We start from the raw sequence: 25687 nt of genomic DNA on the forward strand, positions 1-25687 counted from the left end.
AGGTAATTTTAAAGAGAAAAAAAAATCATAGCGGCTTTAACTCTGCTTCCACGCCGCTCATTCTACTTCCTGAGCTGCTCATTATCTTTCATATATATTCAATGCTTTCCCCGCCCACCGGCAGTCCCAGCGTTTCTGTTGCAGTTAGACCGCACCCCTCAGCCTTTGTGACAGAATGTCTGACTGCAACCAATAAGAGGCGCACTGTCTGCATCTAGATTGATGGAATATTAAATTAAATAAATAAATAAAATTGGCTTAGGGTCCCCCCGTATTATGATACCCAGCACAGATAAAGCATATGGCTGCAGGCCACAGCCCCCAGTCGTGCACTTATCTTGGCTGTATATCAAAATTAAGAATAGTTTGTGGCTTTTTCCAAAATCATTTACAAAAGGGGTGCCATACAAATGTACAAAACAGACATATGGATGCAACACAGATGTAAAACAACGGACACCTGGATAGAATACGGATTGCATGTGGTTGACAATCCAGATGAAAAATTGTCAGTTTTTTTCTTTTTTTGTGGATGAAATACAAACAATTTTGCCCGCACTCTTCTGAATCCGGCATTTATGTAAGCAGATGGTGACTGGCGATGATAAAGGGGCCTGAATATCTTAGATGGCTGCTTTTACCACCTAATATTCCTTAATCACTCTTCAGAGAGGTCACTGAGTATTACGGTTTGTGCTGAAAGTTTAGTTTTTCTGCATATCTTATACATATAAGCCTAAATTAAAATGAAGAAATGCTTTTACATACAGTGCAACATTTCTTTACTTTTTTTTTTTTCAATTTCTATACTGCAGCTGCTGAGCGTAGTTTGTCAAATGATGCAAACCAGAAGTGAACATGACATGAATGTAACTTGAGGCATCAGTTATTTGAAGCATAAAAGTCACTTGAGAGGTTACTTGAAGAGAGTGCATTTTATGCCTGTGGCCACAATTTTGTATTAAAGAAAGAAAAACAATTGATAAAATGGCTTTAGAAAAGAGTGATGTAAACACATTTTGCTAATTTTTCATTGAACATATTTAAAACCCCAAAATGTATCAATTAACAAAATTAATGTGACATCTATATCTAAAATGTACAAATATGAATTTCAGAAACTGAAACCTTGTTAATGTAATATGCGTTGTGTTTTCACTGAGCTATGATATCATGTAAGATATTCTCTTGTAGCACCTTATCCAACTGTTGTGAGCGTGACCTGTTCATGCATTTTTAAAATCAATTATTTCAGGTTTGGGGTTGAAAGGCTTAACCGAAGATAAAATTGTTCATCAATGCACTGGTACATCTAGATGGGAAGGGGGGGCACGGGTGGCGTTGTCAGGCCTACTGATGCAATTGTCAGAGGTGTCAACCAGGCGACTAGATTTTGCTGCCCCCCCCCATCCCTCCGGAGTTTGATTCCAAAGTCCTCTGAGCTGGCTGTCAAGCTGACAGCTGGCTCAGAGTAGGTGTAAGTTGCCTGCTCCCTGAATATAATTGTACTCATATATTTCAGGTGCCAGTACAATTGACTCCCTGACTGCCGTCACTTCTGAGTCAGGCTGACGTCAGCAGCATGATCAGGTCATGTGATCACGCAACTAACGTCACTTTCCTTTGCCACATAGGCAGTGAATTTAGGTATGGTAAGTGATGTAATGGAGCTGAAGAAGCTGATGTTTTATTGTAATTTTATCATTTTGTGAAGGGACAGAATTTTTGTGATGAGAAGTCATTTAAAGAAACTGTATGGGGAGGGGGAAATGTGTAAGGAGACTGTATGAGGAGGAGGTGGTGAAATGTTAGGAGATAGTATGGGAAGAGGTAAGGGGTATGTAAATGGGCAGTATGGGAAAGAAATATGTGAGGGGATAGTATGGGGATGAAGTGTCAGGTGGTACAGTATAGGGACTGGGTAGTGTGGGGGAGCAGTATAGGGTGGGGGAAGCATGAGGTGGGACAGTGTGATGGGATAGTTTGCAGAGGGCGGGAGTGTGAGGAAGGGGCCCTGTATAGAGACTGGGTAGTATATGGGGGACACAGTGTGAGGGGACAGTTTGAAGAGTGGGCTTAGTATGGAAAGGAAATTTCTGTGTGGAGGACATGAACCAAATGAGGGACAGTATGAGAGTCGTATTTGTTTGTTGGGAGCAGAGTGAGGGGCAATTCCTTTTTCAGGGGCACAGTGCATTATAATCACGCTGTTATTTTTAATGCAACTGTGTGTCGAGATGTACTGCAAGATACTGAAGAAAATAGAAGCCTGCAGAGAATAATTCTAGATTTGAAAAGTCATCATGGCTTCTGGACAAGATGGAGAAGAAAAGAAGGGGAACGACTGCAATTAGAGAAGATGATACCTATAAGGTACCTGGAAGTAAATGTTTATTTGTGATACTAAGTCTCATTAGTACTGTGTTTACTGTTTTTTCACTGTCTGATTATGACTGATTACAACAATAAGGAGATGCTAGGATTTGTAAAAGGCATATTGGAGAAGTGTAGATCATGCGAAATAATTGTATATAGTGCTAACTAGACATTATAATTAATCACTGTACTAAGCTTGCTACTGTTTTAATGGACTGATGGTGGTTCTGCTGATCATGTATAGATGGTAATTCTGGTGATGTATTCATGTACTGATGGTGGTTCTGTTGATGTATTCATGTATAGATGGTGGTTCTGGTGATTTTATTTCTATACTGATGAGGGTTTAGTTGATGTATTTCTATACTACTGAAGGCTCTGGTGATGTGCTCTAATACTGATCTTGATTCTGATGATTTATTTCTGTAGTGATGGTGTCTGTGATGCTGAATCTCAGTTCTGTTAGAGCTTCTGCTGATGTATTTTTAAACTGTTGCTAGTTCTGGTGAGGTATTTCTGTGGTAGTATTGGTTCTGATCCTGTACACATTAAACTTGCAAGATGACATGATACATGGCCATGTTAATGAAGTATAATGCCCTCTGATAAGTTAAGAGTTACTATTTTTGTATTTATCTTAGAAGCAATAAAGTAGTCCAGATTTGTGATGAATGTCTGCAGTCACTTGAAGTGACTGAAAACTTCTGATTCCACTCACCAAATGACCACATATAGTATATGTGATTTTGATACTTACGTGCTGCTTAGCTTCTCATCCTGCTTCTCTCAATGAAACAGGGGCTGTAGTTTTTCACTGAACATTGAGCATTGAGAGAATCGGGAAAAGCAGCTCGTCTGCATGTGACTGTAAATTTGTAAATCACATATGCGCTTTTATGTGACCACTGTGTATAGGAGAGGCACAAAACTAAATTTTTGCCCAGGTGCTAGAAATCTTAGACCCGCCTCTTATCAGTGGTTCAAAAAACTGCAGTGTCTTTCATCTATAGGGCCTCATTCAAAACTCTGATGGTAAAAAATAGAAATGCTGAGCAAACACTGATCCGATACACTAATGAAACTCGGACCATTTTTTGCGTAACAAAAAATGTGCAGACTTCTGAATGAAGCCTTTTGTGTCCTGAGAGGCCCAATGTTAGGCTACGTTCAGATGAGCATATTTTATGTATGTATGCTATCCGTGTTAGACCTAGGCCACACGGCATGAAAATCTGTCCGAGTGGAATGCGATAAAACATCGCATTCCACTCAGGCCAATATTAACCAATGTCCCAGCACCCATGAACGATTATTTTCTCGGTCCCCATCAGACCGAGAAAACAATTGCAGCATGCTGCGATTGTAATGAAAGACACTTTCTCTCGCACCCATTCAAGTCTACGGGGTGAGAGAAAGATCGCACTGCACTCGCAGTAGACCGGTGTACTGCGAGTGCAAAGCAAGAATGGCAATAGCCGGCTACGGAGGTGAGAGGGAGATAAATCTTTCCCTCTCCTCTTCTGTGCCGGCCTGCCCCCGCAGCTGAGGTCCGATCGCATGATCGGACCTCAGTCGCAGTGACACTTGCATGACACTCGACTGCTGTACTACCAACGTGAGCCAAGTGTCATGTGAGGATCGCAGTAGTCCCCGTGTGGCCCTGGCTTCAAAATCAGATCATCTGTAGTGCATCCATTTTTACAGATACATTGCAATCATTAACATAGGAAACTGTATTTGGTCATATATTTATTTATTTATTTATTTATTTTTAACTGTTGATGTGTAAAAAAAAAATATATAAAAAAGTCATAACCTAAAAATCTGGACATACGAGTGATGCGCAAATAACATATTTAAAATAATGCATTCCTTTCTATTTGGACATTTGGCTGCAGTGAACAGTCAGTGTTTACTATGTCATGAAGACACTGTAGTCAGTCCCACTGCACTCTGCCTGACACCCTGCTCTGCCCTGCAGGGCAGAAAGTCTGTCAAGGGCAGTGATTTTAGCATACTCACTGTATAGACTGTTCCCAGTCCTTGGTGCTGCTAGATGGCTAGAAACTAACAGTTGTATGCAGAACCGATCTTAATTTTCTCCCTTCAGCCACATCTATATATATAATTGCCTTATTCTGTCTGTCTGTCTGTCTGTCTGTCTTGCTCCAAAATTGTGTCCTTACGGTGACACAAAGCTGATTGGCCGCTGGGCTCGCCATGGCCCCGCCCCCCCGCACGGATTGGCCGCTCGCCTCGGCCTGGCCCCGCCCTCCGCATGGATTGGCCACTCGCCCCGGCCCTCCGCACGCATCGCCAGACATAACCTTGCGCTGCTGGGATCGTGACGGAGCCGGTGTACGCTGGTAACCATTATACACATCGGGTAACTAAGGTCCCTTAATTACCCGATGGGTATCATAGTTACCAGTGTACACCGGCTCCGTCACGATCCCAGCAGCGCCAGGTATACTCTTGCGATGCTGGGATCGTGACGGAGCCGGTGAACGCTGGTAACCATTATACACATCGGGTAACTAAGGTCCCTTAGTTACCCGATGTGTATCATAGTTACCAGTGTACACCGGCTCCGTCACGATCCCAGCAGCGCCAGACATAACCTTGCGATGCTGGGATCTTGACGGAGCCGGTGAACGCTGGTAACCATTATACACATCGGGTAACTAAGGTCCCTTAGTTACCCGATGTGTATCATAGTTACCAGTGTACACCGGCTCCGGGTACACATGTGCAGGGAGCCGGCATTATACTCCTCTCCCCCCAGGACTACTCCTCCTATTATAGTCCTCCTATTATACTCCTCTCTGAGTATAATAGGAGAACTATTATAGCATGGGGGATGGAGCACGATGGGGTGCGCAGCATGGGGGATGTAGCACGATGGGGGGTGCGCAGCATGGGGGATGGAGCACGATGGGGAGTGCGCAGCATGGGGGATGGAGCACGATGGGGGGTGCGCAGCATCGGGGATGGAGCACGATGGGGAATGCGCAGCATAGGGGATGGAGCACGATGGGGGGTGGGCAGCATGGGGGATGGAGCACGATGGGGGGTGCGCAGCATGGGGGATGGGGCACAATGGGGGGTGCGCAGCATGGGGGATGGCGCACGATGAGAGGTGCACACCTCCCCCCAACACACACACAACACACCACACACACACTGGGAACCACAAACACCGCCATACACAGACACCCTCACACACAGACAACGCCGCACACACACAACACCCAACACACATACACCGCGGCATACATAAATATACGCACATACCGCACAACACACACATTGCACAAAACATACCTCCCCCCCAAAACACACCACACCCACACAAACCGCGCAACACACACACAACGCTACAGACACACAGCGCTCCACTAACAACGCAACACACAAACAACACCGCTCTCACCCCCTGCCACACCCAGACAACACCCAGAACATGTACAGCGCCCTATACAAACACTTGGTAACTACACACAACAACATATATATATATATATATGAAAACAAGGAGAACAGACGGAGTGTAATGCAAAATAACACGATTTATTAAAGCACAGGACTGGCACAAAAGGAGATGAGCGGCAACATCAGAGGCATGTGTGTGACAGAAAATTATATAACATACAATATGATGTCATTTAGCAACCATGGTAACATAAACATGGAATGCTGTGGAGATGGCAAAATAGGTATATATATGTGGCCAATATACATATACAATAACAGCCAGATACAACGATAAGTGGATTGAATGATATAAGCACAAAATCAGTGCCCCACATTAGTCATGCATCAGACATAGCTAAAGCCATCAACACAGAACCCATGATGAAATATCACATAGCAATTGCACAAGATAAAACATGAGTGCTTATGGGGAGATCATAGTAAGGCAGATGTATAATAAATGCCAATACGCATAGATAAAGCGGGAGTCATAAACTGTAATGTAAATATAATAATCCCACACTGCGTGTGCATTAAACATAACCCATAATGGCACAAACAATGATGTTATAGTGAGGAAACAAGTTGCAATTGCATTACATAGACCAGGTAGCAATGACAATAATCATAGGTCAGACATAAGGTAAAATGTCTACGCATACGTTTCACGATCCAATAGGTGTGATCATTTCATCATCCCCCTGATGAAATGATCACACCTATTGGATCGTGAAACGTATGCGTCGGGGTCTCCAGGGGGACCTCTTTGCTGCTACTCACAGGCTGTGTGTGTCTATGGGTATGCCCTTTCTCCACTTCTGGTTTTGCGCCCATTGCTTTTTACCTTATGTCTGACCTATGATTATTGTCATTGCTACCTGGTCTATGTAATGCAATTGCAACTTGTTTCCTCACTATAACATCATTGTTTGTGCCATTATGGGTTATGTTTGATGCACACGCAGTGTGGGATTATTATATTTACATTACAGTTTATGACTCCCGCTTTATCTATGCGTATTGGCATTTATTATACATCTGCCTTACTATGATCTCCCCATAAGCACTCATGTTTTATCTTGTGCAATTGCTATGTGATATTTCATCATGGGTTCTGTGTTGATGGCTTTAGCTATGTCTGATGCATGACTAATGTGGGGCACTGATTTTGTGCTTATATCATTCAATCCACTTATCGTTGTATCTGGCTGTTATTGTATATGTATATGGGCCACATATATATACCTATTTTGCCATCTCCACAGCATTCCATGTTTATGTTACCATGGTTGCTAAATGACATCATATTGTATGTTATATAATTTTCTGTCACACACATGCCTCTGATGTTGCCGCTCATCTCCTTTTGTGCCAGTCCTGTGCTTTAATAAATCGTGTTATTTTGCATTACACTCCGTCTGTTCTCCTTTTTTTCATATGCCTTGAGTGTGCCATGTAGGAAGGTGTACCATGTTTCCCTTTTCCTACTTGTATTGTGTGGCTGCTTGCCTTCTAATATATATATATATATATATATATATATATATAGAACAAAAATCATACATGAACTACACAATACGTAAATTCTAGAATACCCGATGCGTAGAATCGGGCCACCTTCTAGTTCTATATAATTGTCTAATATACCGTATATATATATATATATATGTGTATATATATATATATATATATATATATATATATATATATATGTCTAATTCTGTCTGTCTGCAACAGAAATCCTGCGACCCTAGCATATACACCCCAAAAGCCTTTATATACACCCCACAAGCCAAAGCCTCTATATACACCCCAGCAGCAGCCTCCAGCACGATTATTCTTACCTTGCACTTTCTTCTCTTTTCATACTCTGTAGTACTTTCTTGTTCCCCTCGCTGGCCCTGCAGGCTGAGACATGCAGCTGCTTTCTATTTCCTCCTCGGCATGTCCCGCCCACCTCTCTGCTCAGCTGCCTCCAGATTTGATGTGGGTGTTGATGAGGGAGTGGTGCGGGCAGGCCCCTTAGATACCTGACTGCGGCCTGCACCGTGTTGGCATATATCTACCAGAGCCCGTTTTTGGTTATGGACAACTCTACGTTGCATTTTTAAGAGTTAAAATGAGATCTAACGTCAAGGTTCAAGTTTTTGATACCCCTTTACAAGGAAAGTTGCTTATAAATAGTCAAAAGGTATTCACAAGAAATGTGGTGTACAAAAATATTTTAGGTTGATGTTGTTAACTAATATATTATTGTGTCGATGTACTTCTTCTGTCCAATGATCTATTTAAATAAAGTTAGATATTCATGTAATAGTTTAAATATTTTGATGATCTGTTTAATAATTTTGTTAATTTGTATTAAATTCTATGAACAATAACATTTAATGAAAATGTATATATTTTACCCTGTATATTCATTGCATTATTCTTAGATCTTCATAAATAAACTACGGTACATACATATTCTAGAATACCCGATGCGCTAGAATCGGGCCACCATCTAGTCGCCAATAAAACTGCTGCACACTTTTAAAACTATTTACCTGCTGACTACTATAGCTTCAGGTAAATATTTCCTTTTCTTTTAGATTTCATATTTTTTTTTCTAATTAAATGAGTTTTCCCAGAATCAATGAACTTTTATTATAAGTCAGGTAAAACCGAACAAGTTTTCAATTGTATTTATGACTATTTTTTTTTCTCCCTGTATTGTGATATCCCTGAAATTAAGACCAAACCTGAAAATAAGCCCTAGCATGATTTTTCATGATTTTGGGAGTATGCTTGAAATATAAGCCTTACTCCAAAAATAAATAAGGCCTAGTTAGAGTTCAGTAAAAAATAAAAAAAAGTGTCCAGGCAGCCACTGCTGTACATATCGAGAACTAAATAGAATACCGCAGGACAGATGCAGTAGATCCTTCATCAAGGGTATCAGACACCCTCAAAAGAATCACACTCAATAGACCCCACAATAATAAGGTTGTCTAGTGCTCGACTCTCGCGCACAGATCAGATAGTACTGCTTGCATCACTCAATGCCAAAGCATTGTGGCAGCCTCCACCAAGGGGACTCAACCACTACACTTAACTGTACTGGAACACAGCTGGAATGGGAAGGGACCTGATAATGACACAACTTTTGATAGGAGTGATGCAAATCTGTATGTGAGAGCCCATTCACTGTCATCACTTGCTAACTCTAATTGTTTTGAGTCTAAGGGGGTCTGGTGAGTTAGATTCTTTTTGGAGGTGTCTGCCTTTTTTTTTTTTTTTTTTTTTTGTGGGTGTCTTCCTTACTTGAAGAGGGGTCCACTGTATCTGTCCTATTGTATTTGTTTGTTTTACTTTTTTGCATTGATCATAGAAAAAATTAACCAGCAGGCAGGTTCTTTAGGGTAAGTTCACACTTGCATTGTTTTGCATCAGTCACAATCCGTCGCCTTGAGGAATTACAGTATCCTTCAAAATATTTTGCAGGAATCCATTTTTTCCCCCATAGACTTCAATTAGCGATGGATTGTGACTGATGGCCTTGCGTTGCGTTCGCGCGTCATAGATCAGTTGTTTACTGACTGACCGTCAGGCGGGAGCAACGCTGAAAGTAACTTTTTTTTGTGTGCGGTGTATCCTTTTTTTTTTTTTTCTTTTTTTTTTACTGTGAGCATGAGCACCGTAAAAAACCATGATCGACTGTAAATTCCGTTCCAGTTCCAGCGGCCGGAATGATCAGCTGATCGCCCGGCGGCCAGCTATTGTGAACGATCAGCTGATCGCCTGGAAACCAGGTATTGTGAACAATCATCTGATCGCCTGGCGGCCAGGTATTGTGAACGATCAGCTGATCGCCCGGCGTTTTTTCAACAACTGGCAATGAATCTTTTACAACTGTTGACGAATTTTGGCCCACTCCTCTCCAGAATTGTTGTAATTTGGCCCCAGTGGAGAAAATAAGTGAAAATATGCCCTAACTGATCTTTTGGACCCAAAAATAACATAAGACCCTGTCTTATTGTCGGGAAAACACAATGAACATGTTACAGCACCTCTTGCTTTTCTTTTGCGACACATTTAGAACAGCCACTAGTTGTGGCTAGTGCTGCTAAGAAGCACCCTAACCGCAATTACCCCACTGCACAAGTCAATATGTTCTGGGTCATGACACTGAGCTATTGAACTTGTATAGTCCCTTGTCCGTAGGTCTAGCAATAAGGTGAATGTTCTGAGATTGAATCATAGGTGTAGCATGGGCAACATTACAAGTATCGAACTAAAAATTAAAGGCAATTCATGGGATAACCTCTTTCCTTCATATTTTTCTAGTCCCCTTTTAAATGTTGGTGATAACAAACATGTAGTTATTATCAACTTAAAGTATCTGATCCATTGCTAATGAGCTTTACCTTTCTGGCTTTTTCAGAAAAGATGAAAAAGAATATGCACTGAAGCAAATTGAAGGTACAGGGATATCCATGTCAGCTTGTAGAGAAATTGCAGTAAGTATGAATAAACTGTTGATTTTTGTGTATATATTTTTTTTTCCATTCTAACAATTTAGCTTCACTATTTACTACGTAAACATTTAGGTAGATAGTTTATAAAATAGCTTTATTTGGTGAAAACTAGTAGTGGCATAGCAGAAAAGGCGGCCACAATAGCTCACTGCTGAGAATAAACAATATATTATTGCCTACATTTTACTTAAGGGGGTGTTACACGCAGCGATATCGCTAGCGATTATCGCTGGTGAAAGCACCCGTCCCCGACGTTTGTGCGTCACGGGCAAATCGCTGCCCGTGGCGCACAATATCACTAGGACCCGTCACACGGGACTTACCTGCCTAGCGACGTCGATGTTGCCGGCGAACCGCCTCCTTTCTAAGGGGGAGGTTCGTGCGGCGTCACTAAGCGGCCGCCTAATAGAAGCGGAGGGGTGGAGATGAGCGGGACGTAACATCCTGCCCACCTCCTTCCTTCCGCATTGCCGGCGGCCGCAGGTAAGCTGTAGTTCGTCGTTCCCTAGGTGTCACACGTAGCGATGTGTGCTGCCTCGGGAACGACTAACCACCTGGGACCTCAACAATCAACGATTTTTTGAAAAGGAACGACGTGTCAACGATGGACGATAAGGTGAGTATTTTCCATTGTTAATGGTCGTTCCTTGCTGTCACACGCAACGACGTCGCTAATGATGCCGGCCGGATGTGCGTCACGGAATCCGTGACCCCGGCGATATATCATTACATACGTCGTTGCGTGTAACGGGGCCTTTAATTACAGCCAATACGCATTACAGTGGCTGGCATTAAGTGGCCTTCTTACTGCAGTTTTAAAAGAGCAGTAAGGAATATGGGAATAAGGCCCCCAGCAGCATCTAAGTGGTTAAAAGGGGGTTAAAAGACACCCCTTTGACAGGTTTACGCCTACCACGATCGTAATGGCGCTTGTTGCCATTGTACCCTAGGGTCACCCAAGGGTATAGTGTCCTATTAGATCCTGCTATGGGCATGGTCTAACAGGCTATGAAAGAGAGTCACCCATAGATTTCCGACACTGCAGTACACAAGGTCAGCGGTGCATGCAACGCGTAATTTAAACTAAAAAATATTCATGTCCCACAGTGGGACTAAATGAAAAGTAAAAAAAGGCAAAATATGTAAAAATAAAAAAAAACCAACACTCAAAGCACACAAAAATCATGAAAACCCATTTTACCATTAAAACACATCATTTGCGTAAAACAAAAATAAACAAAAAAGTACATTTAATTAGTATTGCCGCATCTGGAACAGCCCAATCTATTGAACGGTTACATTTATAAATGCCACATGGCAAACAATAGAAAAAAATTAACAGAAAAACACATCAAAATATGTTGTTTTTTCATCATACTGACGCATAAAAAATTGAAAAATAAGCAATCAAAAATGCAAAAAAAGAATGAAAACGCCAAACTATCCCGCAAAAAAATAAGCCCTAGTATGGCTCATTTGAAAACAAAAATAAAAAAATTACAGCTTTCATAATATGGCGATGCAAAAACAAATTACGGTAATTTTTGTAAAACGTATTTTTAATGTGTAAAAGTAGCAAAAAAAAAAATCTAAATGTGGTATCGCTATAATTGTACTGACCTGAAGAAAATATCAGTCATCACTTTTGAACAGCACAAAAAAATAAAATAGAAAGAAGTGAATTGCTGTTTTTTGTCCATTCTGCAGCTGAAAAATCTGAATAAAAAATTGATTAAAAAATGGTATATACCCCAAAATGGTACCAAAAAATTCTCCAAAATATGCGTTTTAGGTGAAACCCCACCTAATCCATTCACTATATTGAGGCAGTAGCGTTATTCTGGAATGAGCCATACAAAGTCAGAGAAGACTGCCAATGTATGTGAGTGATCTCAACAGGGGTAGAAAATGTATAATAAACATAATTTTTACTGTATAAATTGTTAAAAAAAAATTATCCGTAGAGGGTCAATAATAATAAATGCAGTAGTGTATATAAGTCCCAGTAGGTACACAAAATGTTATAAAACACTCACTTTCATGGAATACTAATATTTTGGGGCAGTGTGTGGCTTGATGAATGCTGAATACCCCCCTCCTTCCTCTGCTGCCAGGAAATGTAGTCAAATGGAGGATGTACTGTAAGATCACTAATGAACTTGGGTGAGATTCTTCCTCTTATGTCTTTTTCAGTCATAAGTTGTACATATCCCTCCACATCTGTGTGTGTTCTTATTGCTGAGCACCTAGTTTTATCTTTGTTGATATTACTGAGTGTTTTCACTACATATGGTGTGTGCCTACTGACACTTTTTCACACTGCTGTGTGTGTTTTGTTTTTATTGACACTCGGTAATTTTTTTAACGAATTACACAGTAAAAGTTCAGTTTTATATGTTCAGGTGGGTCCTACTTTTCTAAGGTGCACAAAACTGTTGTTGACCGCACTTTTGTGCACCCATAAAAAGACACATAAAAAGATGGCCGTCGCCAGACTACAGGCCAAACAGAATTTCAAAGTGACTCCATTCCCCAGTGTAAGAGCTCAGTGTAGAACGCAGGATAAATGTCAGGGGAGAAGCCGCCAGGACCCTGACTGATAAGTCTTAAGAGCAATTTGGTCTTCGGCGTCATGTGAACTATGTATTTCTTTCAAACACTGCAGCATTTCAGAGTCTTTACATACCTGGCTGAGATCATATAGCCAGTGTCTGATCCATACTGCCCTTTGATAGAGCAGCATATATCATGTCAATTTCTCTTTAAGGGTGTGTGCCCACGATCAGGATTAGCAGCGCTTTGGATTTTCTCTGCATCCAAAATGCTGCATTGTACAGAACAAGTACAGTGGAGGGAATCTATAGAAAACCCATGGCCACTATGCTTCTTTTTTTTTTTTTAACACTACATAAACTGATGTGTTGTGCGGGTTTCCTATCCGCAGTATGTCACTTTCTCATGGAGAGACTCTCCTGCACGGGAGAACGCTGCGGCAAGAATGCCACATAAGACTGATCGTAGGCACATACTCTGAAGAGTTTTTTGGGACTGAAATAAAAAGTCTGCAGTTATTCTTTGTGCAAATGAAAATAAATGCTACAACTTTGGCATTAGTTTTTACAAAGTGCTCAGTTTGTTTTTGGGAAAAAAAAATATTCACTCATACCCCCGCTTTAACACAGCCCAGTGACAGGACCTCATTGTAGCACAAAGTAGATACTGTCATGCAACCAGACCGTGTCAGAACAGGAGAGATGGGTGATTGGTGAAATGATTGTTGCCATTTTAGTTTATTTTTTATGGGGTTTTTTTTTAACAAATTTGATAATTTTGTAAAACAATATGTAGTTTGGAGCTATAAGGTTGAACACAAATAGTATTACAAGGTTAACCTGTTCCGCTGTCACTGCAAGGAGTGGTGTCTGCATCACTCCCGGCAGTTTAACGCCCTAAGGGTACGCTCACACGAGCGTGAAAATCGGACGAGTGCAATGCGAGAAATTCTCGCATTGCACTCTGACCAATGTTAGGCAATGAGGTTGAACTGTTGGTCAGCTTTTCTCGCATCCAGATTCTGGATGCGAGAAAAGCGGCAGCATGCTGCGCTTTGCTGCTACCGCCGTATCTCTCGCACCCATTCAAGTGAATGGATGCGAGAGATACATCGGACTGCACTCGGATGTTATCCCAGTGCAGTGCGATCTACGCACAGGCTGACAGTGGAGGAGATGGGAGGATTAACCCCTCCCTCTCCTCCGCAGCGCCTGCACTCAGCTTCACAGCTGTGACCCGATCGCAAGATCGGGTTACAGTCGCATGACACCCGGCTCACGCTCGCAGCAGAGCCTGAGCCGGGGGACATTAGCATATCGCATCCGATGCTCTCGCATCGGATGCCATACGCTCGTGTGAGTCCAGCCTAAATGCTGAGATCAATAGTGAAGCAGGGAAAAGCTCAAACTTCTCTCCCGAACGATCAGGTCCCTGTAATATGATCACAAAGACCCGATCAATGACATGTTAATCGGGGTTCGTCACCATGATGATCCCCCAGGTAACTCTGCTTTGGAAAGCCTCACACACCTTGCCAGATGCATGGTGTGCGAGAGAGACAAACTGTCAGTGCTGCGAGTGCAGCCCTGACATATAATCCACTGCAATGATCGAACATTATAGATATGAATAATCAAAGCTGTGAAAAGTAATGTCCCATAAAGAGACTAAGTAAAAAGTTTTAAAAAAGTTAAAATTGGTAAAAATATAAAAAAAATCTGAAAATAAAGATCAAGAAAGATCAAGAAATAGAAAATCAAATAAATGTGAATTTATGTAAAAAAAAATACATATTTGGTATCTCTGCTTCTGTAACAACCTGATCTATAGCACTGTCACATTAGTTAACACCTTGAGTGTGTATGGTAAAGAAAAAAAAAAAAAGTACCAATAAATATCTTTTCATCATACAACAAGTCTTCAAAGTGGAGAGGGAGAAGGGGTTAAACCCGCGCAATCCGCCAGTAATCCAGAAGGAGATGTTGATAAATTAAACAATCTTTTATTCCATGGGTCTACGCGTTTCAAGGTCTAAGACCTCTTCTTCAGGACCAGTAAATCAACAACATGGGTGTTGATTTACTGGTCCTGAAGAAGAGGTCTTAGACCTTGAAACGCGTAGACCCATGGAATAAAAGATTGTTTAATTTATCAACATCTCCTTCTGGATTACTGGCGGATTGCGCGGGTTTAACCCCTTCTCCCTCTCCACTTTGAAGTCTGAAACACGTGGGGCCGCTGCAGCTGCCATTATCTCATGCTATCTGTGGTGGTTGTGACCTCTCACAACCTCAATCGGTGAGTGCATTTACCATAAGCTGAGTTTTTGACCAAAGTTCTGCCACAAAAAGGCAGCATTTTGAACAACATAGTGTGAACAAGAAACCCAAATTCCCATAGACTTTGCTTGAATAGAAGAACACATCCATTTTGGCATTAAACAGCGCAGAAGAAAAAGCAGCAATTTTGGAACATACACCCCTCAAGGAATTTATCTAGAGCTGTGTTGAGCACTTTGAACCCCCAGGTGCTCCACAGATTTTTATACCGTTATGATGAAAAAGCATTATTTTTTGCCACTTTCATTTTTTTACATTTTTTTTATGCTGTTCTCTGAAAGGATTCTAGAGTGACATTTTTTTTAGATCAAGTGTTTCTGGACACAACAATATCACATGTACTTTTTTTGTTTGTTTTTACATAAATATACTAATATTTTTTTTTTTTTAATTTTGTTCTGCACTTTGTGATTTTTAAAAATAGGTTTCTGTTATTTTTTCCTTCTATGGGACTTTAGCTTTTATTAGTGTAATCACTAGTGTAATTCATGTGAATGTATTACACCTGTCATTGTGACTCTGACCTGTTAGGCTATGTGCGCACTAGGCGTTTTTTTCACGCTGCGTTTTTATGTGCGTTTTTGTCTAAAAAACGCACCCGCGGCTAAAAAAAACGCGGCAAAAACGCATGCGTTTTTGCCGCGATTTGGTGCGTTTTTTTGCTGCGTTTTTGCTCACTGCGTTTTTAATCAGTGCACAATGCCATTAAAGATTGTTGATGAAAAAAAAAAAAAAAAAGGTCTGATGTCATTTCCTTCTTCAAAATGTTCATTGTATGCAGGAGAGCAGACAGCTGCAGAACTAGTGTATGCAGGAGAGCAGACAGCAGCTGCAGAACTACAAGTCTCAGCATCCTCCATTCACTAGTGTATGGAGGAGAGCAGACAGCAGCTGCAGAACTACAAGTCTCAGCATCCTCCATTCACTAGTGTATGCAGGAGAGCAGACAGCAGCTGCAGAACTACAAGTCTCAGCATCCTCCATTCACTAGTGTATGCAGGAGAGCAGACAGCAGCTGCAGAACTACAAGTCTCAGCATCCTCCATTCACTAGTGTATGCAGGAGAGCAGACAGCAGCTGCAGAACTACAAGTCTCAGCATCCTCCATTCACTAGTGTATGCAGGAGAGCAGACAGCAGCTGCAGAACTACAAGTCTCAGCATCCTCCATCCAGGACTGTATGCAGTTTTTTGCCCAAAAAGAAAAAAAAATGACGTGGGCTTCGCCATATTTTTGTATGCTAGCCGGGTACAGCAGGCAGGTACGGGCTGCCCCCAACCCCCAGCTGCCTATTTGTACCCGGCTGGGAACCAAAAATATAGAGAAGCCCTTTTTTTTTAATTATTTCATGAAATAATTAAAAAAAAAAATGACGTGGGCTTCGCCTAATTTTTGAGTCCAGCCGGGTACAACTAGGCAGCTGGGGATTGGAATCCACATTGCAGGGTGCCCATGCTTTCTGGGCACCCCCACTGCGAATTGCAGTCCGCAGCCACCCCAGAAAATGGCGCTTTCATAGAAGCGCCATCTTCTGGCGCTGTATCCAACTCTTCTAGCTGCCCTGAAGCCGGGTGGCGAGCTAGGTAATAATGGGGTTAGGGCTAGCTGTATAGCTGGCCCTAAGCCCGAAATTCATGGTGTCACGCCAATATTAGACATGGCCACCATGAATTTCTAGTAATGATAAAAAAAAAACACAACACACAGAAAAATATTTTTATTAGAAATAAAACACAACACAATTAGTGACTCCATCTTTATTGAAATAAACCCCCCTCCGCAGTAATCCTGGGTCAGGGTCCCGCGCCGTCCAATCCGGATCCAATATCATCTGATCGGTTTGCTGGAAGGAAGGCAAAGCGATCAGATGATGTGTCAGGATCAAGTGCCTGAATCCCATCACACATCAGCTGATTGTATAAAAGCCGATTATACAATCAGCTGATGCATCAGTAGAAAAAAAAAAAAAAATACTCACTTATGTGCTGTGCTGATTACCGGCAGCTCCTGGAGCGATCGATTGGACAGGAGTCTGATCCTATACGATCGCTGCCGGAGCTGCCGGTAATCAGCTGGTGAAGTCCCCTGACGGCAGGATCAGCTGATAGCCGGCCGGGCGCGAAAAAGCTGGCGACACCGCGATCAGCTGATGCGTCAGGTGACTGCATCAGGTGATCAGCGCCAGGTCCTGCAAGCAAGGTCCTGCCCCGGGGAGACTGCACACAGCCAGAGCGGCGGGACCGGGAGGAGATGGGAGCGGGCATGGCACCGGGACCCTGCGGACAGGTGAGTATATGACATTTTTTTTTTCTACTGTTCACTTTGGTTTTCGCCGCTGCCTCCACCTCCTGCCTGTACATGGCGCCGCACGGAGCTGACGTGCACAGGACGGGAGGTGGAGGCAGCGGTGACGGTACCGGGAGGATTCATGCTTCTGTGTTTACCAACAGAAGGAATCCTCTTCCTGTACACGTCACTGTAGTACCCACCCCTTGCGTTTATAGCTGCGTTTTTAGTCATAGAAACGCGGCTATATGCGTTATTCATTGCGTTTTTAACATCTCATTGAATTCAATGAGTGAAAAACGCAGTGGAAAACGCAGAAATAATTGACATGCTGCGTTTTTGTGGTCACCACAAAAACGCAGCTAAAAAAAAACGCTGTGTGAGGACAGCACTTCTGAAAACCCATTGACATTGCTGGGGAAGCAATGTCACTGCGTTTTCAGCACAAAAACGCGGTAAAAAACGCCGCTAAAAACGCGGCAAAAACGCCTAGTGCGCACATAGCCTAAGTCTGCTTCTGTCTAGGTCTACTATGCCACCATACACGGCAGACTCAGAAGTCATTATTTGACCTTTGGCTGCCATGACAAACCTCAGCTCCCTCGAGATAATGTTGCGAGGGTGCTGGATGGGTGAGAGAAGAAGCCCATTCCTCACAAACTTCTATATGCCACAATTACCACTGATTGCAGTATATAGAAGATAGCACAGGGAGAACATAATCAGGACCTGAGATGATCGGGTCTGATAACTTTGCTGGTCACAACCACATTGGTGCTGCACAAAGCCCAACAAGCCCCTTGTTTGTTTACCGTTGGCAGTCTGGAACAGATTTCATTTCTATGTTCAAAAGTAACTGTTTGCTCCACCTTTTGATGTTAAGAATTGTATCATAAACTTTCTAAAATATTAATTAGCCACGCAATTCCTTTTTTATTTGGTGAAGAGTACAGTCTATTTTTGTTTATAATTATTATTAGTATTCATTGATATTACAACAACATATTGCACCGTGCTCTTCAGAAATTGTCATCACAAATACCCCTTCTGCGAATTGGGGACTCGTCATCTAAAGCCATAATGAACTGATCAGTGTTGGAGTGTAGCCTTAATGTTCCTTAGGGGAACAGTATGATCCCCATATTTGTACTGTGTATCCCACTTATGGCCAGTTTAATATTTTCTGCATTATCACTAATCAAGTGCAATCTATGGTTCCCCAGTATTCTAAATTTCAATATACAAATACAAGTCTTATTTTCAAACCCTTCCTTTCACCTGTTAGTCTTGGCATTTGTATGCGTGTGAATGTAACCATGATTTTAATTGCACTGCCTATTCTGTAATGCTCCATTGTGGCTCCACAAAATCATAATCTTGGCAGGCTACCAGGACGCGCAGAAAATACCTTTCATTACTTTCCTTGTAGGCGATATGAGAAAGATTGATATAAATGAAGTACATGCTTCACTGTAAAGTAGTTCACATCAGCTTTTAATTTATATTGTCAAAAGCTCCTGACTAATAGGTTGGTGCAATTCCTTATATATAAAGTAACTGGTCTTCGGGTTCCCCTGGATCCTAAATTCTATATATTAACCCCTTCACGACCATGGACGGATCTTTCCGTCATGGATCGTGTCCCGGTAAGCCCCGCCCCCTGCCGCGGGCAGGCGGCGTGGATCGGCACACATCAGCTGTTTTCAACAGCTGACATGTGTGCCTACATGTTCCGAGTGGAATCGCATTCCACCCGGAACATTAACCCCTTAGATCTCGCTGCCAAAGTCTGGCAGCGAGATCTATATGCGCGCGGCCATGTTTTTTACTTACCGCCGCCCCCTCTGGACGTCACGTGAGTGATCACGTGACGTTCGGTGGTTGCCATCGTAGCACAGGGTCATTTGATGACGCCTGCTGCTATGACGTTTCACTTTCATTCTTCCTCGGCACGGAGCAGAGGAAAAAAGAAAGTGACTATTGCTGCTGTTTACAGCGGTATAGCTGTGATCAGCAGATAGCGATCAGCAATCGGATTGCTGATCGCTATAGCCCCCTAGGGGGACTAGTAAAATAAAATAAAAAAAGTAAAAAAAAAAGTTTTAAATTAAAAAATAAACAAAAAACCTAAAAGTTCAAATCACCCCCCCTTTCCCCCATTGAAAATTAAAGGGTTAAAAAATAAATAAATATACACATATTTGGTATCGCCGCGTTCAGAAATGCCCGATCTATCAAAATATAAAATCAATTAATCTGATTGGTAAACGGCGTAGTGGCAAAAAAATTCCAAACGCCAAAATTACGTTTTTTGGTCGCCGCAAGTTTTACGCAAAATGCAATAACAAGCGATCAAAACGTAGCATCTGCGCAAAAATGCTACCATTAGAAACATCAGCTCGAGACGCAAAAAATAGGCCGCCACTGAGCCATAGATCCCAAAAAATAACGCTACGTGTTTCAGAAAATGGCGCAAAACGTGCGCCACTTTTATTGGACAAACTTGTGAATTTTTTTTAACCCCTTAGATACAAGTAAATCTATACATGTTTGGTGTCTACAAACTCGCACCGACCTCAGGCATCATACCCACACATCAGTTTTACCATATAGTGAACACCGTGAATAAAACATCCCAAAAACTATTGTGCCATCACTTTTTTTTGCAATTTTTCCACACTTGGAATTTTTTTGCTGCTTTCCAGTACACCATATGGTAAAACGTATGGTTTCATTTAAAAGTACAACTTGTCTCGCAAAAAACAAGCCCTCATATGGCAAGATTGACGGAAAAATAAAAAAGTTACGGCTCTCGGAAGAAGGGGAGCAAAAAACAAAAACGGAAAGTGCCCCGGGGCTGAAGGGTTAAATATACCACTTGTTCAACTGGGGAAAAGAGTGAAGCGGTTATTGTTACATATAACAACACCAGCTAGATGTCTGATTGCCCGTAACTGGAGATCGGCCCATCCACCCTCACTTACAGATCTCCATTCTCGGATCCAAGATGTGAGAAGGATGGAGTATTTATCTGCCCTATCAAATAACACGGTAGATCATGTTGAGAGCGTTTGGTCACTTTGGGACACCTATTGGGCCAATTGATAGTATGATATGTACACCAATTCTCGGTTTACAGTTATTGCTCATATGCTTGTGAGACATATCTATTGTGAGACTGTGACCGGGGTTATCTATGACGGCCGGTATGTCTCACCCCGGTTGTGCTCACTCCATGATAGAAAATAACTCCACTCCAGAGTTAATCCTGTTTCCCTACAGGTTTAAGGAAGGGTTAAAAGGAAACAGGAACGAGGGCAGGTGTGCCGGGTGTGAGGGAGTGATCACATCTCCCTGAGTTCTCTGCCGGAAAGGCACATATGTACTATTATGGACTTTGCTTTGGATAATAAACCGTGTGCTGTGAACCTTGGTGCCTGGATCCCGTGTCTTCTGCAGCGCAGCCGACGACGCTACCTCACATATGGTGGAGAATCGGCGGGCATGACAGCCGGTGAGGTGTAGCATCCATCCCTGGTGACCCAGCTGCGCATGTCCTGGATTCGAGCGGCTATACTACAGCCCAAACCCGGCGACGCCATGGAGGACATACTAAAGCATTTGGCTCAGGCTAATGCACAGCAGCAACAGGCTAATGCACAGCAGCAACAGGCTAATGCACAGCAACAACAGACCAATGCACACCTGCTCCAATCCTTGCAAGTGCAGGAAAAAAAACTCCAAGAACAGATGGATCAAGCCAATGCACGTCAGCAGCAAGCCTTGCAATTGCAGGAAAAAAGGCACCAAGAACAGATGGTTCTCCTGGCCAAGTCGATCCGTGCCGGACCGGCAGCAACAACCCCGGGACCGGGTGACGACGGCAGCGTCCGGAAAGCGGTGAGACAAGCGTTGCAAAAGATGACTCCGGGGGATGATGTGGAAGCGTTCCTGGCGGTGTTTGAGCGGGTGGCCGAGCGGGAAAAGCTGCCGACCCCGCAGTGGGCTGAGGTATTGTCGCCCTATCTGACAGGGGAACCCCAAAAAGCGTACCTGGACCTCTGTACCGAGGACGCCATTGACTATGTGACCCTGAAAGCCGAAATACTGGCTCGGTTGGGGGTGAATACCTATGTACGGGCTCAGCGGGTAAATCAGTGGTTCTATGAGGAAGCCAAACCCGTACGCTCCCAGGCCTATGACTTGTTGCATCTCGTAAAAAAGTGGTTGCAGCCTGACACTCTGAGCCCGGCGCAAATGGTGGAAAGGGTAGTTGTTGATCGTTTTGTGCGCACCTTACCCGTCACCATTCAACGGTGGGTAGGACAGGGCGACCCAAGTACCCTGGACCAATTAGTGGGCCTGGTAGAGCGGCATGTGGCTACGCAGGACTTGATACGGGACACTGAGACTTTGCATGCCGCCCGTCGGTCCGGCCCCTCCAAGCCTAGGGCCAAGGACCCACCGCTGACACCGGTGCGGGAGTCCGCTACCGTCCCGTCTGAGGCCGCACCCTCCGTCCCTGAGGTCCGGAAAACTATGTACCCTAAACGACAACTCGTCAAGGGGGTGTCCTTCCCTATTAGATGTTGGCGGTGCCAGCGGGTGGGACATATGGAAGCCCAGTGTCCACTCACCACGGAGCCCATGGATTGTGGGGTTACCCGGCGGGGTTCAATGTATGCTCAGGTGGTGTGTACCGCTGACCTGGTCTACCCAGAGACCGAGCCCCACTTGTGCCAAATACAGGTGAATGGATGTCCGGTTACAGGCTTGTTGGATTCCGGAAGCTTAGTGACCCTTGTGCGATCAACCCTAAGGGCTAAAGTAAAGGCCACAGGACGTACCGTGGGGGTGGTTTGCATACATGGGGACCGCCGAGACTATCCCACGGGGATAGTCACCATCACAGCACCTTGCGGTCAGGTGCAACATGAGGTGGGACTTATTAATACTCTTCCCTATGATGTGATCCTAGGAAGGGATCTGCCCTATTTTTGGACTTTATGGAAGGGACCCCCTAAGTCCCCTCAGATATTGGTCAGTCCGGGACCTGAGCCCTACAATCCTGAATCCGGGACCCCTGCCGTAGGGGTCACCATGATAGGGACAGAGTGTGAACCCGATAGGTCGCCCCTAGAGGTATTGGCAGGAGAGACTGAGACGGTCGAGCCCATCCCGGAGTTGGAGGCGTCCCCGGATACGTTTGGGACAGCCCAACTCCAGGACCCTACATTAATACATGCCCGGAGTCGGGTGACAGTAGTTGACGGGGTGGCACAGCTGCCCGGTGCCCAGGTAAGGTACCCCCATTTCGCTCTTAAGCAGGATTTACTCTACCGGGTAGATGAAGTACGGGGTGTAGGGGTAGAGCAGTATGTGGTACCCCAGCCGTATCGCCGGCGGGTCCTCGACTTGGCTCATAAACACCTGATGAGTGGTCACCTAGGGGTCAAGAAAACGCAGGAGCGAATATTGCAAAGGTTCTATTGGCCCGGGGTCTTTGGGGAGGTAAAACGGTTCTGCGAAACCTGCCCGGAGTGTCAGCTTACCGCACCCCTGACCCACTTTCGCAGTCCGTTGGTACCGTTACCCATTATAGAAGTCCCTTTTGAACGGATAGGGATGGATCTGGTGGGGCCCCTCGTAAAGTCTGCTCGAGGGCACCAGCATATCCTAGTGATCGTTGACTATGCCACCCGGTATCCAGAGGCGATACCTCTCAGACATACTGCGGCGAAGCTTATAGCTCGGGAGTTGTTTGCTGTGTTCTGCCGGGTGGGGTTGCCCAAGGAGATCCTTACGGATCAGGGGACCCCATTCATGTCTAAAGTGACCAAAGAGCTATGCCGGCTACTCCAGATCAAGCAGTTGCGTACGTCTGTGTATCATCCTCAGACGGATGGTTTAGTGGAACGATTCAATAAAACCCTGAAAACCATGCTCAAAAGGGTGATTTCCAAAGACGGGAAAGACTGGGATATGATGCTTCCCTATCTGATGTTTGCCATCCGAGAGGTGCCACAGGCATCCACGGGGTTTTCGCCTTTTGAGTTGTTATATGGGCGACATCCCCGGGGATTGTTGGACCTGGCAAAGGAAACATGGGAGCAGGAGCCCACCCCCCATAAAAGTGTTATTTAACACATTTTGGGTATGCAGAACCGCATAAGCGCGGTCATGCCAATTGTGAAGGAGCATTTACAGGAGGCTCAGGCCGCGCAAAGCGGCCGCTACAATAGACAAGCCACCGTGCGGACCTTTAAACCCGGGGATCGGGTGTTGGTTTTAATCCCCACGGCGGAGAGTAAATTCCTGGCTCAGTGGCAAGGCCCCTACGAGATAAAGGAAAGAGTCGGGGTGGTCAACTATAAGGTATTGCAGCCCGGTAGGCGGAAACCTGAACAATTATACCATGTCAACCTATTAAAACCTTGGCAGGAACGGGAAAGCCTGATGGTTGATTTTCCCCCATCCCCCTCCTCTTCGGGTCGTTCAAACCCGGCTCCAGCAACCTCCGGAGAGGACGAACCGGAAGTAAGGATTGGAGAAGCCCTCACCAAGCAACAGAGGCGAGAGGCCAGACGGCTGGTTCAACAGAACCCCGATGTCTTCTCCGAGTTGCCGGGTAGGACCAGTCTGATACGACATGACATTGTCACCGAGCCTCACCTGAAGGTACGCCTGAAGTCATACCGGGTGCCGGAGGCTCGAAGACAAGCCATATCAGAGGAAGTGAAGACAATGCTACGCCTGGGGGTCATCGAAAAATCCCGGAGTGAATGGGCTAGTCCTATTGTCCTAATACCAAAACCCGATGGCTCCTTAAGGTTCTGCAATGACTTTAGGAGATTGAACGAAATATCCAAGTTCGATCTCTACCCCATGCCCCGGGTGGATGAGCTGATTGATAGGCTGGGACAGGCGCGATATTTTACCACGCTCGACCTGACCAAGGGGTACTGGCAGGTGCCACTGACGGAGTCCGCCAAGGAGAAAACCGCTTTTGTTACACCGGAGGGTCTCTTCCACTATGTTGTCTTGCCTTTTGGGTTACATGGCGCTCCGGCCACGTTCCAGAGGTTGATGGACTTAGTGCTGGAACCCCACCAGGCGTATGCATCAGCGTACCTTGATGACATCATTATTTACAGCTCCGATTGGCAGACCCACTTGGAACAGGTACAAGCGGTGGTGGACGCGCTTCGAACAGCCGGATTGACAGCCAATCCCAAGAAATGTGCGTTGGGACTCACGGAAGCCCGCTACTTGGGCTACGTAATAGGCCAAGGAGTGATTAAGCCCCAAATTAACAAGGTTGAGGCGATCCAGAAGTGGCCTAGACCCCTGACCACGAAGCAGGTTAGGGCCTTTCTGGGTATCGTGGGGTACTACAGGAGGTTTGTAAAAGATTTTGCGGGACTATCAGCCCCCTTGACGGACCTTCTCAAAGGCAAGAAGTCCGTCATGGTGCGTTGGACTCCGCAGGCCGAGGACTCCTTCCGGGCCCTGAAGGGGGTCCTGTGCGGACAGCCCGTTCTTGTAAACCCTGATTTCCGGAAGGAGTTCATAGTACAGACTGACGCCTCGGAGCTCGGCCTGGGGGCAGTGCTGTCTCAGGTGGTTCAGGGGGAGGAACACCCCGTCACCTTCTTAAGTAGGAAGCTCACCCCTCCCGAGCGGAATTATAGCGTAGTGGAGAAGGAGTGCCTGGCGATCAAGTGGGCCTTGGAGTCCCTACGCTATTACCTGCTGGGGCGTCAGTTTCGCTTGGTGACGGATCACTCTCCACTGGTCTGGATGAGGTCCGCCAAGGAACGGAATGCCCGGGTTACCCGGTGGTTCCTTTCACTGCAGAACTTCCGGTTTACGGTTGAACACCGGGCCGGTAGGTTGCAGGGCAACGCCGATGCCTTGTCCCGCGGCCCGTGTTTGCTGGCAGGAGTTCAACCCCGCGCGCTTGAACTGAGGGGGGGGGTATGTGAGACTGTGACCGGGGTTATCTATGACGGCCGGTATGTCTCACCCCAGTTGTGCTCACTCCATGATAGAAAATAACTCCACTCCAGGGTTAATCTTGTTTCCCTACAGGTTTAAGGAAGGGTTAAAAGGAAACAGGAACGAGGGCAGGTGTGCCGGGTG

At 44.5% G+C, this 25687-nt stretch overlaps 1 protein-coding gene across 1 annotated transcript in view; it reads left to right on the forward strand.

Moving 5' to 3' along the window:
- Positions 1 to 25687, forward strand: part of CDK19 (cyclin dependent kinase 19) — a 399878-nt gene that overhangs the window by 58194 nt on the left and 315997 nt on the right. Inside the window, exon 2 of the mRNA XM_075338340.1 lies at positions 10274 to 10349. Coding sequence (XP_075194455.1) covers positions 10274 to 10349 — 76 coding nt within the window. The remainder of the gene's footprint in view (positions 1 to 10273; positions 10350 to 25687) is intronic.

The sequence above is a fragment of the Anomaloglossus baeobatrachus genome, chromosome 3, assembly GCF_048569485.1.
Source record: "Anomaloglossus baeobatrachus isolate aAnoBae1 chromosome 3, aAnoBae1.hap1, whole genome shotgun sequence".
Classification (NCBI taxonomy): Eukaryota; Metazoa; Chordata; class Amphibia; order Anura; family Aromobatidae; genus Anomaloglossus; species Anomaloglossus baeobatrachus.